Source organism: Lutjanus erythropterus, chromosome 8, assembly GCF_056507025.1.
Source record: "Lutjanus erythropterus isolate fLutEry1 chromosome 8, fLutEry1.hap2, whole genome shotgun sequence".
Classification (NCBI taxonomy): Eukaryota; Metazoa; Chordata; class Actinopteri; order Lutjaniformes; family Lutjanidae; genus Lutjanus; species Lutjanus erythropterus.
The window spans coordinates 29,662,324-29,682,404 of record NC_139324.1 but is presented as its reverse complement, the minus strand read 5'-3'; the positions used below and the strand labels follow the sequence as shown (position 1 = coordinate 29,682,404).

The 20,081-nt window shown below is 39.6% G+C and overlaps 1 protein-coding gene across 1 annotated transcript in view; it reads left to right on the top strand.

Annotated features, from left to right (window-relative positions):
• LOC146323032 (protein TANC1-like) overlaps positions 1–20,081 on the top strand; it is a 137,767-nt gene that overhangs the window by 41,043 nt on the left and 76,643 nt on the right. The window contains exons 3-4 of the mRNA XM_084725223.1: positions 1,121–1,330; positions 13,463–13,567. Coding sequence (XP_084581349.1) covers positions 1,121–1,330; positions 13,463–13,567 — 315 coding nt within the window. The remainder of the gene's footprint in view (positions 1–1,120; positions 1,331–13,462; positions 13,568–20,081) is intronic.

The window sequence follows — 20,081 nt, the reverse complement described above, 5'->3', positions numbered from 1 at the left end:
GCTTTTAGCCTTGTTAGCTCATTGTTTTGGTTTTCCAAACCACCTATAAACTGTATGTGTGAGTCTGGCTTCCATTTGTAGCACACAAGCTCTGACTGTGTGCGCTGCCTGCCTCGAGTGAAATCACAACAAGAGATGAAGCAAACCAGTGACTGGTTATGAAAGCTAAGCTTCCAGCAAGTTAATGATCCAGATGTTATATCCAAATATAGTTAGTAAACTAATTCCATGGGCAAGTCAATATTGCATGTAGCATGTGTAAGAGGGCAGTTACTTACTAACAGTTTAGCTGTAACAGCATAATGAGATAATAGCATGTATTATGAATCTGTTTCTAGTGTCTGTTGTGACTCTAGATAGTTCTTCTAGACTCCTAAGGGTGAGAATTTCCTTTTTTTCAACTTATTTGGCAATTTTAAAGATTGTTTAAAATCACTGAGATGAATATGGTATAAAAACAGTCACTCGTCTTTATATGTAGCCCTGCATGTGCAAAGACAACTGCACAAATCCTCTCACAAATTATTCATCTTGAAAATGACCGCAGAAAAGAGAAATGTGCTTAAGACATGGCATTAACTACAAAATAAACTGAAACCATGTGGTCTTAAGGACACATTTGGAAAACAGCTGATCACACAACCACTTGCAGGCAATGATATACTGGGGACCACTGAAAATTAAGTTTAGCCAGTGGCATGTTTTTTTGTGAAGTATATTTCTGCTTTTTAAGTTCTTAAAACAGTGCAGAGCCCTGGATAATCAGTATTCTGCACTCATATTCAATACTAATTAGTGTGCAGTACATTCCTATAGCACACATGAGTACTTTGTTAAATAATTCTCGGGTTTAACAAAGTTGTAGCGCAGTAACACTTGGGTATAAATAGGTTTAAAAGTTCACAGACCTTCACTTCCTTTAGCCTTGAAAACTTTACACAAACTGCTAAAAAGCACTTACACAGTGAGAAAAAGATAAGCCTACATAAGTGTGTTTTTTTTGTACTGCTGAAGGTCAGTGCATAACTAAATAAATAGGAAAATTTAAGGACTCAGATTTTGAGGGGTAATACCAATAAGCTGTTTGTAAAATCTGTAACAATCTTGTTGTTCTCCTCAACAGGTGATGTCCACAGCCACAGTGCCCAAAGAAGATTCCCACCCGAGGGAAACTCTCAACCCCAGGGGCCTGGCAGTGGTCACCCTAATGTCCCAGATGACGTTTTCAGATTAAGCCTTGCCAAGGGAGTCTCCATGTCTCTTCCATCCTCACCCCTCCTGCCTCGACAGTCCTACATGATGCCCTTACGCCCTAGCAAGAGATCACCAGGTATTGTTTGTACCTATATTTGAGCTTTTCAATGAGCCTGTTCAGTACTGGTATTAATATGCTTCTTGGGTGATCCCATCACAAGTGGACAGCTATGTGAATTCACACCTTGCAATGCGTCAACAGTTGCGTCTTGAGTGACCACTTGTAATTGGATCTCATTCCCCTTGTCTATATACATTTGGTCGTTCAATACTACTTAAGTTTCTCCTAACTCAGCAACTCACAAAATAGCACAATATTTTAAAGGAATCTGGGGATATTGCTGTTAGTGCATTAGTGCATTCACAAACATCAGCCGAAGGTAAAAGAGCCCAGACACATAATTTGCATTACATTGAACTTAATGATATATTTGCTTCCTGTCCTTCACTATTGCTCAGGGCATACTGTTGCCTATACACTCTAATAGAATGTGTTTACGTGTGACCCAGACCACCTCAGAATGTGATCTAAGCAATCAGATCTCAAATGTGTCATTACACCTATACTGGTGGTGATGGGATCATGGTTTGTCTCTGTTGGCTTCCTGTAAGTGACCATTCCTGTCTACCTTCAGGTGCTTTTGTAGGCTTGTTGAACATCTGACAGTGCCACAGGAATGACAGTCCCACTCAGCGTTAAAACAGTGCTGCTGCAGCTTTCGACTTAGTCCTCTCCGAAACATGTCAAACTATTCTGAGTAATTGTTACTCTTGGAAAAATAAAAGTCATATGAAAGACAGGGGGATGAATAAATGATGATAGCTGGACCGTTGTGGACCCCAGCAGTGTGTGCTCAGGCTGGTTACAGAGATTTGTTTTAGTCACTTCATCCTTGTATTTGATCACCTTGTGTAGATGTAGAGGTCTCTACAACTGCACCGTGTGTTTACACTATACTGGCTGGTAATGGGCGTGTGTTTACACTAGATCTAATTGTCAGTCCTCCCTGGCTCCTTCTATCCACCACGTTGAGAACATGCTTGTCAACAGCTGTGGGGCGCTTCAAAGCAGGGGATACCTTTGTAGCTGAACTTGTTCCAACCTGAGTCTTTGTATTCTTGAGACTTGGCAGAGAGGAGAGAAATCCTTTAAGTGGTCAATGTGGCCCCACTCACATGTGGCACTCATCTGTGGGTCTTTGTTTAGAGTGGTTACAGCTTTGATCTGTTTAGTGTAAAGATGAGTTGATGGGAAGGAAGGGGGTGGTATGGTTTAATCCTAATGCAAAGTTGTTTAATTCAAGTTCACAACTCTGTTGAGAAATTGCCATTTAGCTATTCAACTCCCGTTTTAAGATTTAAGTTGTTGTTTTTCACTTCATTTTAGTTTTCTTTAAATCAGCTTTCTCATTTGGAATGCCTTATTCTAATTTCAGCTGCAGATTAGGACAGAAATATTGTGTTTGCTTCAGTGTTTTACCTGATTTTCTATGCACCTTTCCTCCAATTCTCATCACATAATTCAAACCTAATATTGGACTTGCAGGCCTGAAATTGTGATGCAGTACAGTACAGTATGCAAATGTTGAGTGGCAACCTGGACACGTAATTGTAAGTGTGCTTCGTCTGAAGTATTTAAAATAAGAGTTTATAATGGCCAAGTAGTTTCATTTGTTCAGCCCCAACTCAAATTAAAACAATTCTACTCAACAACGTAGGTGACACAAGATTTGAGATGACCATTTTAAATCCATCAAAGAGAGCGCTGATGAAATGTACATCTGCAGACATGAGGGGAGGCAGAGGAAGAGAGAGAGAAGAGGCTGGGTTTATGAAGGTGAAAAGGACCCCGGGGAGAGGCGAAGGGGAACACTCATTAAAGGCATATTCCCACTTGCGGTGCTCTGAGGCATGGAAAAGAGGAGAAAAAATGGACTGACGAGATAGGATGTTATGGAGGACAACCAGGGAGAGCAGGTTCGGGGGATGGTTTCAAGGCTCTCCTCCGCTGTCCTCACAGGTAACTGTGAAAACCCGTCAGGGGAGAGTTCACACCTCCAGTTAATAAACACATACTGCAGGAAATGTCTCAGCTCAGTGATGAAAACAACATGGGTCATAATGCTACATTTTCTTTTCTCGCTGAGCCAGAGAAGTGACATAGAACACTCAATTTAAGACTTGTCTCAAATTAGTGTGTCCTGCGTCAATGGATAGAATCGAAACATTATGCAAATATCAGTGAGATTAGTTCATTTTGGATTTTTAGCAGGAAATCTGGAATTATTGATACCATATTAACACAGTCATGGGGTAAAGTTCACAGGGGCGCTGGCTTCAGTGGCTGGCCCTATTAAACTAGAGCCATTATGTATAATTCCCCTAAGACTTTGATGTTAAGTAGGCCAGCATTATGACTATGTAAGTTTGCTTGTATAGTTTGGATAATAAAGTAGAGCTGCAACAAAAAATCCATTCATCGATTATTAAATTGATCACCAACTATTCTGATAATTGATTAATCAGTTTGAGTAACATTTAATAAAAAAGTTAAACTGAATATCTTTGAATTGCGGGTGAAACAAGACATTTGAGGATGTCATCTTGGGCTTCGGGAAACACTGACATTTTTCACCATTTTCTGACATTTTATAGACCAAACAACTTTTCGATTAATTGAGAAAAAAATCAACAGATTAAGCAGCAATGGAAATTTTTAGTTGCATCCCTGTAATAAAGAATAAAGAAGTGAAAGAATAAACACCATGTTCAGATGTTTTGAGTATGAGGATTTAATCTCACCAAGAGCTTGACAGGTTTTCTTAGAAGGTTAGGATTCTCCAGCAGATGCATCATGCACACAGATGTAGAGAGCGTGGACATAGCAACAAAGACAAGATGTTTTGGAAATATATGGTGACATGGGAGCTGATACAAGATGCTGTCTGCCAAAATACAAGCACAGCATGAATGAGTTAAAGACATCATGCTCATGACGCTGGGCGAAACAACTGAAAAACTGATTACTTAATCAGTGTGTCACTTCAGTCAATATTGATAATTATTCATTTTGAATTGTTTATATTTAATTATGAGTAGAAGAAAAAAACATTGAAATATGTAACTGCCTTTCTTTGTATTTAGCCACTTTATCCATCAAAGGACACAGGTCATAGACTTAAAAAACTAAAACTTAATTTCTTGACTGTCTGCACTCATTTTCTCACTCCACGCCATTCCTGTTTTGTCACATGTCAATGGTGCCACTGAACAATGCACCTGTTAAATGACTGGTTGTTTGCGTGTGACTCGTAGCACGCTCTATTATTCAAGGATTATGATAGACAGGGTGTATTCATTATGTGCATTCATGACTGTTTGTATTTAATGCATTTTAGTGAAACTATTGATCATTTTATTGAACAATTATCATATTCCTATTGATGAAGTGTTTATTTACGATACATTTACTTCACACCTCCAAAACCTTTCATAAGCTAGAAAAACTCTTGTAATGTATTTGTCAGATAATTCAATTGATTTTTAGATTATTTATATAGCTGTAAAAGTATGAGAATGTTCTCAGCCTATAAAGAAACACTGAAAATAGCAGTGACCATAAGGTCAACCATTAGCTGATGCAGGATAGCATTTGGGTTAAATGTCTTGTTCAGAACTTCACAAAACTTTTTTGATACTGCACCTGAGGATCATGCATACATTTAACTGAACTTTGCAAAAAGCTCATTTATATGTCACTATGCTATAATATTTGGTAAGAATGTTATGACTCTGAAGTCAAAATTGAGAAAAATTCATACATACAAACCCAGGTCTTGACTAGTCCTGTTAAATAGTTTAATTATTTACTCAACTCATACTACCCTCCTTTAATTATATAGAAATCCATCAGTGGATTCTTTCATATATCCATTTATTCTCCTTCCCATCCAGCCATCACTGATGTCTTTGAGGGGAAGTGGTTTCACAGATTCTGAAAGCATTCTGTGGTTTGGCTTCAATTCCAGACACATTGGATAATCTATCGCAGTTTGGAAGGCTCCAACTTAGTGGTTGTTCTTTTCATGAAAGCTTCACAGGGGACAACAGAGAAACATTGAGTTAATTAGGAGTGTGACGGATGCCTGAGCCGCAAAGTCCTGGTGGCGTTGAGTGCCACCGCTTTGATCAGCTAAGCCCAGAGCTTAACCATGAACCACAGCACCCTGACATGTGTTGAACAGCACCTTGGCTTTATAGACCTAATAGTTTACAGGCACTCTGAAGGCCGGGGGCAGGATATTTACTGAAGGAATGTTGCCTGAACGGACCCATCTTTTCCAACTCAGTGCAGGTCAAAGATCAGGTGTTGAAAAACTTGAACCTCAGTCTTAAGTGGGTTGAATATAGTTTTTGACTCTGTGAATGATGTTTTAGGTCTTTCAGCGGCTAGAGACTCCCTGTGCTCCATCTCAAACAGTCTCCTGGGTATCTCCACAGTGACCTCCTCTGGTTGTTACAGGTTATTGTGCCATTATGGGATTGAAAGCATCTGTTGTCCTCAGGGTTCCCCTGCTTAGTGAATTGCATGTGTGTAAAGATGATGCTTTTGCAGCTGTTGAATGAGCACTTCAGAAAAGAGTGGTGTAGAGTGGTGGATACAGAGGTGCAACTGTATGTACATTAGATGTGTGACCTTTCTCTAGTCACATGACAAAATTGTTAGCCTCGTGCTGCACCTCCTTTCGTGCCTGTGAGGGGTCATAAAACAGCAATTGATATTAATTTATTGTCGTCATGGGCAGTGTATCATTTTAATTGGTGTATCTGCAATGAGGCCACAGAGGGGGAGGGTGGCTAGCAGGCTGTTGTTCATACTGAAATGAGTTCAGTTGGTTTTTGATGAAAGCTTTGGCTTTCCAAGGTTCAGAGGCTCATTCATTTATCAGCCAAACAGGACTGCAAATCACCACTAGGGAGCACAGTTCACTCCTCTGACATGATCTCCCTATTAAAGAGATCTGGAAATGCTTTAAGAACTTTTTTTTTTCCTCTCATCCAGGCTGCTGTGTTTGGACACTTATACCCAATAGTCCAACCTGAAAAAAAAGTCTGAATCTTGTAACAATCCCAAAGCTTTTGGCTTGTCAGATCTAGCTGTATTTTCCTGTGTTGAAGCCGATCAGGTGACAACTTTCACTCACAGTGGTCTGATGCTGTGACCTCTCTGCTGCTTATCTCTTCTTTATCTATGTTTTGTGACAACAGCCCCATTGTTCTCCTAGAGTATACTGTATGCGATACATCAGTGGAGGTTAACTGTTTAAGCCACTCTAGAGTCTTTACAGTCTGTTTTTGTTGTGGTTATTATAAGTGCCATAGCCATTTTGTCTGCGTTCTTTGAGGTTTTTTTTTTTGGAGGTTAGAGGTCCAGTGTGTAAGATGTACAGGGATTTACTGACAAAAATATGGTTAGGGCTGTGTATCGTTCCAGTGTTTCCGATACTGGTCACAGTACCTTGACGTTGATACCAGTTACTGGACGATGCTGTTTTTAATACCAATTTTGTAAAATCCATTTTAACAAAAAAGAATATTACAGTACACATGGTTCCTCACTTTAAAGAAAGAAGCTGTTCAAAGAATCTATTTTACTCTGAGCACCTGGCTCAACCTGGATAATGGAAAACTGATGGAATGTCTGCACAGTACTGGAATATATACAAAAATATAAATAACTGTTAGAATGTCTTAGGTATTGAAAATTGGACAGATAACAAGGCAGTTTTTATTACTTCATAGTGTCACTTGCATTTTGTGTAAGTTTTGCAGCCACTGTAGGTTCTCCCACATGCTTGGATGGGGAGGGTGAGATGAGGTGTGTGCAAGCTCACCACTAGATGCCACTTAATTGTACACACTGATCCTTTAAAGCTTTAGCCTATATTATCACAAAACAACGCAGAAGGTCCTTTGGTAAAACACTTGAATATTTCTCAACGGATTTGTGTGTTTTCACTAAGCCTCGTAGTGGTGACCCAGTCGTTCAAGGACAATGTCTGCATAAACAGGAACCAAACAGAACAATCATAAGGGTAAAAAATATCTAATTATTCATAACTGTAACTTATTTTCTAGAGTTCTTTTCAGCTAAACGCTTTTCTTCTTTGCAATATCAACTTGTTAACAATAGTAAGTGCAATATTGAAAATTGCAGAGGTTACAGTTTTTTGCTAAAAGTAAAATGTGTTAAAACAGCATTGTAATGAAGCACCGTAGGTCTGCAGAGATGCCCTGACTTACAAACCTTATTTTATGTATTTTATTTTATATGTTAAAATAAACATTCCTACCAATTGTAATCATATCACAATTGCAATATCTGTCAAAGTAATTGCAATATGATTTTTACCATTCCATGCATCCCTGCTATCCTGTATGAATACAATGCTCACTGACTAGCATTTTCCATCTTCTTCTCCATCCCAGATGAGTGCCATTTATTTAGCAGCTCTGTCAAGAGGATAGGAACTCTCTTCAAAGACGGTTGTAGCCCCTTTGAGGTGAGCTCTCCTGAAGTCAACCCTGGGGTATTGACACTAACCAGACAGCCCTGAGGGAATATTGGTGCCTTTCTACTAGCTGAGCCTGTAAAATACCCTGAGATGCTGCAGGAACCCTTTGAAAGGTTCCTCTGATGAGTGAAAAGTTCTATCCAGTTCTCCACTTCGCTGCGCTTCACTACACTCCAGCTTTGGCTCCTTATCACACGCAATCCCCTTTTTCATCTGCAGTGGAATCCCAATTCACCTGTTACCTTAGAGACCAATACTGAATATACTATCTGTGCTTTTTCAGTCAGTCCGTAGAATCAGGATGCTCACATGATACAGCGGTGTATCATACTAGATTGTAAGCGGTTTGGGAAAAGGAAAAATCTTGTCTTACTTTACTGTGCTCGAGTTATTATTACCTTTTAAAAATGCCTGACCATGTGCACAGTGGAGACTAATACATAATTCACACCAGCTTTTGAAACCGCTTGTGTTAGATTAGACATGATAATTAAACATGTAATGTTACCACTGTGGTACAGTGCAGTACACAAATTGAATTGACCAGCAGAGGAAAATGGCAATTTGTCAGTCTGTGGATGGGGAATAAATCAGAAATTAGCATTCATATTTAAAGTTCACAAAGCAGCATGCCTGTAATACTTTCTCAGCTTTTTTGCAACCATAGTGACGAAAAGATTAAAAGCTCAGTACAGCTATTAACAAGACCAATTATATCTTGTTTTTTGACATGCATGACTCTGAATATCAGTCTCATCTATCGTTTTTTTCTTTTTTTTTGCCAGAATATATTAATTTTCACTTGTGAGTTGAAGAATGACATTTTATAACATAAAGAGGGCTGTTGTGAGACCGCTTTGCCACACAAAGGGGACACACTGTCTTATTGAAAAGTTGAAATGTGAAGAAGTCAGAGTCCATCTTGAAGAATGCTGGGAAAACTCCTTGATCACTTCCTAGCCATGAACAATCCTCTCTTTCACTGGCATTGACTGGACTTTGTAAGTTGTTGGTCATAGGTATTCAGCTGTTTTGGTATGTGTGTGTGCATGTGCCTGCTGAGTGATAGCTTGCTGGTCATGGATTCCTGAGTCTCACAGTGAATACCGGTGAGTAAAGAGTCCTCTGCAGTCACAGCTCGCCTGGCGGCTTTACCCTAGAGATAGTCTTTTCTCTCTGTTTTTCTTCCTAAGCCCATCTCCTCCTCTACCTTCCATTTACTTGCTTTTCTTCACACATATTTAATATGTGCATTTAACATAGATAAACATTTACACATTTATTTACTGCACATCTTTTTGTGTTATCTGCTCCTTTAGGCTTGTGTCTTAAATGTTAGACCTTTACACACTTTCCTCCTTCTCTTGGTTAGTATTTTTAGATACTTCAGTAGCACATTTTTTTTTTTTGTTTAAAGGGATAGTTCGGATTATTTGATGTGGGATTGTATGAGGCCCTTAAAGATAGTCAGTGGGGGCCAGGCTCCTTTTCCTAACCCTTCACATCAGAAAAGGCTATTTGATGGTGAAATAAAGTGGTGAAAGTATCTAAATTCAGTGTACACATAAATTGATACAGATTTTTTTTCTTTTGGGTAGACTTTTTTTTTATGTGGCTGAAATACCTTTTGCTGCTGATCCCGGTCACAACAGTTCATTGCTTTGCTCCCATGCTGGTTTTTCCTCTCTGCTTCTCCTGACTTGGGGAATACTGACCAGTATCCACTGACTATGGATAAGTACCTCATACAACCACACATCAAATAATTCAAACTATTCCTTTAAGTGACTTGATCCTTTTCGAGCAATACAACTATAACTGAGGAGTAATAGAAACCTCTGAGTTGCAGCATGTGATGAGATTTTCAAGTCTCCCAAATCACCAGAGGACTGTTGAGTGAATTCAAAGTACAACCTGACATGCTGCAGTTTTGAGGATGACACAACTTTAATAAGAGCAACTCAATCCACTAACAGCTTTTACATAAACATATTTACATATACTTGTTACATAAACATCAGCATCCCACACACAATCCATATTTTAAGTGAGCATATTTTACAACTGAATAGTAAACCTCATCGTAACTGTCAAACACAAATAGAGCCAAAATGTACATGAATTCAGAAAATAATGAAGCTTCTTTTTTCTGTGGTTTTATGTTTTGTTGTTGGGTTTTACCACAAGATTAGTCTTAACCACCCCTGTCTTTTTCAACATTCTTTTGAAACAGTTTGCTTATTAGAATAGATCCGAATGAAACATTTCTCATAGGGTTAGATGATAGGACAATTTAGATTGTGATTAATCTTGAATGTGTATGCAAGCTACATTTCAGGTGAAACATGGAGATCAATTTAGATTGTGGATCAAAACTTGTCCCCCCTGCATCGATATGTTCGGAATATTTAGACTAACAGGAACAGTGTGTAGGATTTAATTGCATCCAACGGTGACCTTGCAGATTAAAAACACTGTGTCACCTACTCTTCCCCCTTCAAGCATGTGGGAGAACCTACAGTGGCAGCGAAACACACAAATATGAAATCCTGCATATAGAGCCAAGGTTTGGTCTGTCCATACTGGGCTACTGTATAAACATGGCAATGCAACATGGTGGCCTCTATGGAAGAGGAGCCTCTGTAGATATAAACGTTCTAAGGTAACAAAAAGACAACAATTCTTATTTTCAGGTGATTATACGGTAATAAATGCATTCTTAGGAATAATATATTAAATTTCTGCTGTATTCTGCCAGTAATCCCCTGTAAAACTTGCTTTTTGCTTTTTAATTTGTTGCATTTGGCTCTGTGACAGTGTGCAAGCTGGGAGTGTAAAAAAACATCAATACACTTTAGTATTGCAATGTTATGTTTTGTGATACTGTATCGATTCTCAAAAGAATGCATTGTTATCCATGCAAAAATTCTTGGCTGTGGTTCATTTTGTGCACTAGGTAGCAGTGTTTTTGTCTTCATCACTGTGCTGATTGCATAAAATCTAAACTTTTTTACCTATATTTTATGCATACGGTGGTGTGCATCCTATGACATTTTTCTGTATTGAATCCTACTTGTTTCCTCGATACTTGATAAAATTTGGGAAATTAAAGTTTGATAACGATTGTCACCACTATTGTGCATGTGAACTGATGTTCATTTGCATAAAAGTGAAAGCACATCTCATTTCTGCTTCTTTCTGTGTCATTGTCCTTCAAGGGTCATGGGTCTGACACTTCCATTTCTGCGACCTTTTCATGCCTGTTATAAACTGCAATTGCTTATTCGTCAGTGCTTCCATCTAAAAGGGCAGGGCGGTAATGACACCCTGTTAAATCTTGAGATGAGATTTTGAACGGAAAAGAAACCCCTGTGCGCTTTGTCTGTCATGTGCTGATGGTGCTCAGACATCAGTCTCTCTGAAGGACCTTTTTGACTGTTCCCTGTATTATTAGCCGTCAGATGTGGCCTAAAATTACCCTTGATAGCCGGCCGCATGTTTGTTATTTCATGTGTGGATCCTGTGTTCCTCTTGGCACTTTGTGTAAACTGAATCTGAAGTTAAGCATATGGTTTAAATTACTCCAACTATGCCCCCTGTTGTTTTTAAATGGAATACACTCAACAGAACATATTTTGCAGTGATCTTTCTGGTCCAAGATATTTACCTGAGCTAAGTGTGTCTCACACACAGCCCTCTCTGTCTCTTTAGTTCCACTTTAATTGGGGCCGTGTGACTCCTGGGTAATAGGTTGTGCCTGACCATCCACAAATGAATGGAGGTTTTCAGGACAGACTCTTTGGCTTTTGTCTGCCAAATAACAGGCTGACTTGGATTGCTTTTGCAGATGCTTCACTGGATCAGTCCTCTTGAGGCTTAGACCTCATCAACTTGTACAAACTGGAAGTCCAATGTTTAGATTATAGTACTTTTAAAAGAAAATATCAACAACTTTAAAACTATTTTTCACCATGACTGCTGCTTCCTTGGGCTTTTATTTTGAGTTCTTTGTGTGGCTTTGTTTCATGACTTCCTCTAACAAGCAAGAGAACACTCAGTTTGCAGAAGCTCTTCACGGGTATCAAAAGCATTGTTCCTCTCTATGCATTTCAAGTCGCATATCCATAGATGGCACTGTGCATCAAGCTGACTTTGACTCTCATGCTTGGTTTGTTGCAATGACACTTCCAGATCATTTCCTCTCACATGGCTGTTGCTGTAACTCCCCCCTTCGCCTTATCCCCCCTCACTAACCTCCAGTGTGAGTATGTGCGGCCAAGATTGCAGCTGTGGTTTAAAAAAATGTTCCGTCTGATTCGGGGCATCTTTTTTTTTCCTTGAGGTGGGAGTGACCAGTTATCAAATAATAGGAAATGGCTATCTCCCATCTAATCTTTATGTTATGACTGGGGTTACACATAGAGTCATCTGATAACAAGAGTCTGGAGGAGGAGGAGGTTTGGATTGGGTTACAGTAGGTCAAGGTTGGAGGAGCATGGAGGAGTGGTGTAAGGGGAAGCATGTTGTTGCTATTCTCTGTGGATTTATGGATCTAAATTATACAGTCACCTCATGTTTTGAGATTATTTTCCTGCTTTTGTGTCTGGACTGAATATATTTCTTTTTTACACAAGAAATTGTGGGATAGAAGAAGATTTGAAGTGAGCACAGCTTGTTGCTCAGGAGATGTTTGTTTCATGGCTTAGAGTTTAGTCTAGTGTCTTTGCTGGATCTCCTGCATGTATAAACAATTATATTGCCACTCTTAGGAAAGATTAGTAGGCCTTTGCTACCGCTTAAAGAAAGAACCGTATTTTATGTCTGTTCAGAGCAGATTAAAAGGCAGTTTGTACAGAATGTGTTTGAGACAACAAATCTTTTTGCACACACAAAGATGGAAAAGGAGCTGTGTCTCTAGTTGGGTGAGTATGGTTTGTCTTAAAGTTCGGCACAGTGAGCAAGCATTCTGTGTGGAGCTGTGGGATTTTCTAATTCTGTCACGGTGTGAGCAGAGGGAACAGAGCAGCCAGCTAACCTCGACTCCTCGCTAAAGACAAAGACAGTCCTCAGAGGACTGTACCGCTGTCCCAGATACATCATCTGATGTGCACGAGGACACCTGGACCTTAATCTATCCATTATCCTTGAGGGTATACTTTCATTGGACTGCTCGCGGTTCAACATGCAGAAAAACTCTGTGCGCGTGTGTGTTTGAAACACTCATTTTTAAAGTTCACGAAGGGGCTAATTGTTGTGGTTTCCTGCTGTAGTTTACATTCCCAGAGCCGGCTAGCAGTGTTTTACTGGGAGTCTCCAGCCATGCAGACAATATTCTGGGGTTGTCAGACAGACCAGAGCTGCTATCAGCGCAGGGAGCCGTCTGAGAGAGTGTGTGTGAGTGTGTGAGAGAGTGAGTTTATGTGAGCTACGGAGTGCAGCCAAGCCTGTCCAACTAAGACACCACCGCCTCTCATCTCTAGTCCCATCTGGAACACGTTAATCCAGCGAGAACTCTCTCTCTCTCTGTTTCTCTCCTCTTTTGCATTTCTTTCCCCTCTCTCTCTCTCTCTCTCACTCTCTGACACACTCTCTCTGTGTCTCATTCTCCCTGTATCTTCGGTTCATGCTAGCAGGTCCAATCAGGAAGCCCAAATATGTGGAGAGTCCTCGTGTTCCTTCTGATGCCATCGTTTCAGCGCTGAGGAAAGTGGCCGATAACAAGGAGTCCTTACACAATGGTGAGTTTTGCTTTTTGTTCACTTGAGTGTGTTTTTGAAGAGACTGGAAACAGTTAGACTTGTCAGCTGGATTTTACAACTTTGCGCTCATGCTGTGATCATTTTTCATCATTGTATTTGTGTTTTGTGTTGCATATCATGTGTTGAATATCATTGTTGTGTCCATGGGGTCAGGGATAAGTAATTTCAGGGTAGCATCAGTTCCTGCTTGAGTGGTCCATGTAAGTACCAGTGTGTTTGAACAACGTACCTTCATGTAACCTCTTGTACAAACACACAATACTGTCATGTTTATTTTGAAGTGTGTGTGTTTAGATTACAGAGGAGTCAGTTTTCCGCTGTTTGGGGATACATCGTCTGACCGAAGAAGCAGTGGATTTGTTTTATGGGAATGTGAGGACAGGACACGTCCTTAGTATATGTGTCTTCTTGTGTTCCCACATTTCTGTGAGGTGTGCCTTGACTTATTGCTGCCTGTTCTCTCCTGTTTTGGGCGTTGTGTGTTTGTGTGTGTGTGTGTGGGGGGGTAATGTTCCACTAAGTGCTCTGTTTTGATTTCCAGCAGAGCAGGACAGGCTCAAATTCCTCCCCCTAGGCTTAAGTGGAGTTGTAGGATGCGTTATCTTTAGCAAAAGGCAACACAGAAAGTAGTGCCCTCTGATTGTACATGGCTCACATATACAGACAGTAGTAACCCAGCGCAGCCCAGTCACTGTTGACTGTTGCATACCAAGGCATGAGGGTGTGTCTGACATTCGACTGGCACAGAGCAATGTTTCGACTCAGAGCGGGCTACTGGCAGACAGCGGATGCCAGATAAATGTTATCTCTTGACAGCTGGTGCACTGGCACCGTTGGTAAGCTAGTTTATGAGCTGTATGCTGTTTCTATTACATTTTGAGAGACCTGGTTTGGATTTTTTGAGCAGAAATTTATGGGGAGTTGGGTTGGCTTGTTGGGTTAGTAATGACGCAGTGTTTTTCAGTATAAACTAGGGCTGCAACTAACTAGGGATGTAAGAAAATATTGATACACCTGGATAGCACGATGTTATGTTTTGTAATGTGTTACCGATTCTCAAAAACACTATGTTGTGATACATGCCAAGATTGAATGGTAGAATGCTAAATAATAGCATTGTTACATATCTAACTATGCTGATTGCATTTAAAAAGTAAACTTTTAACTCAAATTGTATGTATATTGTGCTGTATACTTTATACTATGACCATTTTCCTTAAATTAGACAAAAAAAGAAATATATCACCTTGCTTCAACTATCACAACGTATTGCAATATATTGAATTGTAATCCCTGTATTATTATACGTATCGCATTGCTGGATTCTTGCCAGTACACTGTGCCACAACTAATGATTATTATCATAGCCGATTTGTTATTTTCTCGATTAATCGATTACTTTTTTGATCCATACATTGTCAGTTAATTGTAAAAATGTCTGTTATTGTTTCCCAAAGCCCAAGATGATGTCGTTAAATGTCTTGTTTCGTACACAACCCAAAGCTATTTAGTTTTCTGTCATATCGGACTAAAAAAACAGAAAATATTTACATTTGAGAGGCTGAAATCAGAGAATTTAGACATTTTTATTAATCAATGTTTCAAAATGATTGACTGTTTAAGTAGTTGCTGATTAATTTAATAGTTGACAACTAATTGATTAAGCGACTGATCATTGCAGCTCTAGTATAAATGCAAACCTACTGCAAGTTGCACAAACACCCCTCTCCCCCTTCTTGCTGTCACTCAACACCTTACTATTCGCCCTGCATTTCCCCCCTCTGCAGACCTGACACCCCCCTTGGCACACATATACATAAACATACACATTCACATGCCTGCGCTGCCTTAGGAAGAATCTTTACTAACCTTTGCCGGCTCCCTCTTGCTTCCCAACGCAGAGAAAGGAAAAATAATGCTCAAGGTGAGTGTACTTAACGTTAACAAAACTACTTGTGTGTACAGAACAGCTCTTGTTGACAGACTTGTGTACTCAGTGTTGGCTCTCTAATTATGCTCTTGTCTAAAATTACTCTTCAGCCAATATAAGAAGTGTAACTGTCTCACAAGTATGTTACAGATCTTCTGACTGAGCCTCCAGAGAATCTTTTGCTGCACAAAATGTAGGGAACCATCCAACTGATTCAGTCTCAAACACAGAGAAAACACAAACAAATCAAGCCAAGATTATAAACTGAATTTTGCATACTGCGTTATTTTTTTCTGGTCTACTCCCAATGATAGAGATAACAGTTTCAGATCTGGTCAATTTATGACAAATAAGAAGTGACATCACAGTGTCTAATCCAGTTGTGCCGAGAGTATATGACATTTTTGTTGCTCATAACTGTTGGAGCAGCAGCAGTTGGTTTCTCCTTGAGCAGCTCCAGGCATTTACAACATTTTCACAGTTTATTTTGTAGCTTTGGTAGTGACTTGTACATGTACTCAAATATTGATTCAGCTCTCATGGAACTGAAGAAACACCCAGTCTGTTTTTAAGGTCAGGCAGCTACTTACATGTGGCCTTTATCGTTGCCATGTACAGTCATTCGATAAATGGGCTCCATGCACAGCGGAGAATCTTCTGAGAACAGCTACACATGCTACGCCTCTCCTTTTCTCTCCCATGCGGACAAATTCACACATATAGGATTTGAATTTCATTTGCAGTTACACCATGCAGTTAGAGTCGGTGTTACAGGGTTTGGATGAGGCCTTTAACATCAACTGGATTAAGTTGTATTAATGTGCATCGCACATCAGATGTGACAAGGATATATCTGGTGTTCTTTTGTCAGTAAAGAGAGCATCTTTCAGCCTGTGTTGTCTCCTACTTCAGACAGCGTAAACAATGCTTTTTTTGCTAACTGCTGAGACAGGACGAGATGGTTGTTTGACATTGCAGCTTCTGTAACAAGGTCAGCTTCACAGTGGAATGTTGATATGGTGCTGGAAGAATCTGAGTCGGAAAATCCATTGGAGGTTTTGCAGCATGAGAACTGCATGACATTTAGGCCCCAAATAATGTGAGTTCTGATGAGTTGTAAAGAGCCTTTTTGTTGGGTGATGTGCTGAAGGATGCCTCTCTGGCATGTCCAGAAATGCTGCTTCATGTTAGTAACATCTTGAGTGCAGCTTCTGTGGTATTTCAGGCATACTATGATTTGACTAAAATGGTCAATGTCCTTTTAAAGATTTTTTGGCTATTCTCAGATATGATTAAAGCTTACATGCAGGCTTTTACTGTATTCATTTGTTCCTCTCTTGGTTTGGACTTTTAGTTTTCCAGTGCTCTCTGTTGTGGACAAGCATGACGGACTGTCGGCTAAGAAAGGAAACGTGTGTTGACCTGCAGTGGAGTCATCTCACACAACTCTGTCTTTGAGGAAGGATAAAGTTTCTTGTGCATGTGTATTTTTATGTTGTCTGTGTCCGCAAGTACATTTATGTTTGTTTATGTATGTGTGTGTTTGCGTGCATGAGTGCATTTGCAACAGGCGGCGGACAGTCCGCCTGTCAAAATTGTTTCAGCTGTGGTCAGAGCTCTGTCTCTGTCAATCAAGGCTGAACTGCAGATCCTGTCCTCTCCCACAATTATGTCTGTCTCTCACAGGCCCCCTTCCTCCCCCCGTTACAACTCCAGCAAGACCCAAGCCCAAGTACTTAACACCTGTTTCTTCATGTGTTGATTATGTTGTCAAAGCTGAATCTTTGGCCCAACTTATATTGTTAAGTATTCTGTGAATTTAAGCCATGTAAATGGGTCCATGGTATTGCTTTCCCTTCTCTATATAACTTTACTGGTAGTAATCTGACCTTTCGTTGACATTTCCTGCAAATAGCATGCTACTAATTTGTTAACACGTATTGGAGACCATGTCATCCTTTGTGCTATTCATGGAACTCTATTATTGTTACTGTTAAATTAGGAGATAACAGTGAAAACATTTCTTAATATATGCATATTTAGCAATCAAATGTGTTTACACGATAAAGGGCTTTTAAAAAGGCCTAACCATGGTAGAATACAGAACTTAACAGAGTCCGTTTCATGTGTCCATATGTGTATGTTTGTATGTCCTCATATATAAAACATGTCATCAATGAGAAGTGATCTATCTCACAGCCACAGCTCTCAAACAGTTCTTAAAACAGTAAGCAGTTTTGCAAACTGGCTGTGTTTTGTGCCATTTATAAAGACTCAGTTCAAAATTTATAATCAACAGAGGGGAGACCAAGTCATTGTTTTGCAAGTCACAAGTAAGTCTCAAGTCTTTGCACTCAAGTTTAAAGTCCAAAACTTTGAGTTTCATGTCCTAAACAAGTCTTAATGGGCATTTTTTGTACAACTTAAATTACCAAACAAGGTTGGAAGCTGTTGCGTTATCAAACTAAACTGAATATCTGTATATTGGCTCTTTTAATCAACAGCTGGCAGCGGAAACTTTGTATGTTGTTTGTCTTTTTCCTTGTTTAATGATGAAGCTTCATTAATCTGTGCTGTTCATCTCTTGAGAGTCCTCACAGCGTAGCCACTGTGCCCCAAGGGTGTAAATCGCTGCATGAAGATGCTTTATCTCTGTTGGTCAAATGCTTAATGAAATGCCATCGGTATCTACAGTTAGACAAACAGCTAGAGTATGTTGTCAAGCTGAGATGTCAGTCAAAACTATGATTACTATCACCTCGCCATCCCCACCCTCCAATCCTCATTTTACTTATTATCAACAGTCTCACCTCAGAATGGTGTAATGTCTCATTGGACACTCCATCTGTGCTCGCAGCAAAGGACATTTGTGGTTTTACACATTGGAATGTGCAATAAGAGCGCTCAACGTGCTTGAGGGGGGCACGTCACCTCGTACCTCTAAACTCAAATGGGGAAGCAGGATGCATGTTCTCATCGAGGGTTCATTAAACAGGCTCCACTGTTGTGGTAATGAAACTCCAGCTGCTAATGAGCACCGGCTGGATTGTTTTCTCGGCAGGGAGAGAGCCAAGACAGCTCTGTGGAGCCAGTCTGTTCATGGGGTTCACCCTCCTCCTCCGCCCTTCTTCTGCTCCTCCTCCTTCCGTCTTCATTCTTCACACCTGCTCATAAACTTCCTCGGGCCGGCAGATAACGATGTTGTTTTGTTTTTGCCTCCATTTGCTGTACAGTTACTGGAATAATGCAAAGTGGTTCCAGCTACATCTGTGGTTTCTCCATGTCGTAAGGATAGTGTAAAATATAAAAAAACCAATCAGATACTGTACAGAAGCCCATTTGACTTGACAATTACCTTCCATCCAGATAAATGCAGTCACTTTACCGTATGTGTACTGATAAAGTTGCTTTTTGCTGCCGTACTGTCACAGTTTTATCATGTGCGAAACAGAATCATAAATAACATCAGTTTCATTATGAAGTCATTAACTGTTCTATAAAGTGGCATACAGGGTTACAACTAGTGTTGCTCTCACAAATAATGTCATGAAGGCATGCAAAGTCCATTTGGATGGGCCCAATTAATAAACTGGGTTAATCAAAATGAGAGTAGTTTATGAGAGTCGTGAGAGTGATGCTGTTGATTGACTACAGTCATTGTTTCTGGACGGTATTTTAGCCTCAGCTAAATTACAGGAGGTGGGTCATAATAGACACAAACACTTAACCAACCATATTTTCTTTGTCATTAAATCATTTACATTTAGACAGTCTACAGCAGGGATACTTACTTTGCTTGGAGGCCACTGTTCAGAATGAAAGGAAGCCAGTGGCCAGTTAAAAACAAACATGAATACTGTTTATAAGACAAAATGCAAACGTTTAAAAGACCAATAATTGATTATTAACTAAATTAACTTAGTACAAGGATTGACACTAGACCTATATGAATGACCGATAAATCTGATATTTTAAATCTAATAGCTGCATCTGCATCGTAGTTGTAACTGTTATGGTTACATTTGAAAGAGTAATAGATATATTCTGTATATTGAATTTTTGGTGCCGATGTCAGTATTAAGGAATAAAAAATTCAGATATTGATATATCTGCTGATATTCTTTATTTATATAAACAAAATCCAAAATTACCTCAGAGCACTGAGACAGCTACCATTCACTGGTGCCTTTAAGATAATAAAATTACAATAATAATAATACATAGCATATTTAATTTCTTTTAGTGTGTTTACGCTGATGTGCAACTCCCCAGTAACAGCCAAGGAACATTTATGACCACTTACTAACGTGTAGGACGTAAGGACAAAATGTCCCAGTGTGATTTAATTTCTTTTCATTGTCAGTTAGAAAATGATTGGAGGACCACCCAGCATCCTATCAGGGGCCGAGATTTGGCCCACGGGCCACAAGTCTGGTCTACAGCCTTGGTAAAAAGTTCATTTATACCTTAGAGCTTATTATTATAGAGCTTATTCTTCAAACAGCTTTTTAGTGCTTTATGTGTACACAGTCCAATTAGGACTGTATTTCAGTGTAAGGGGTT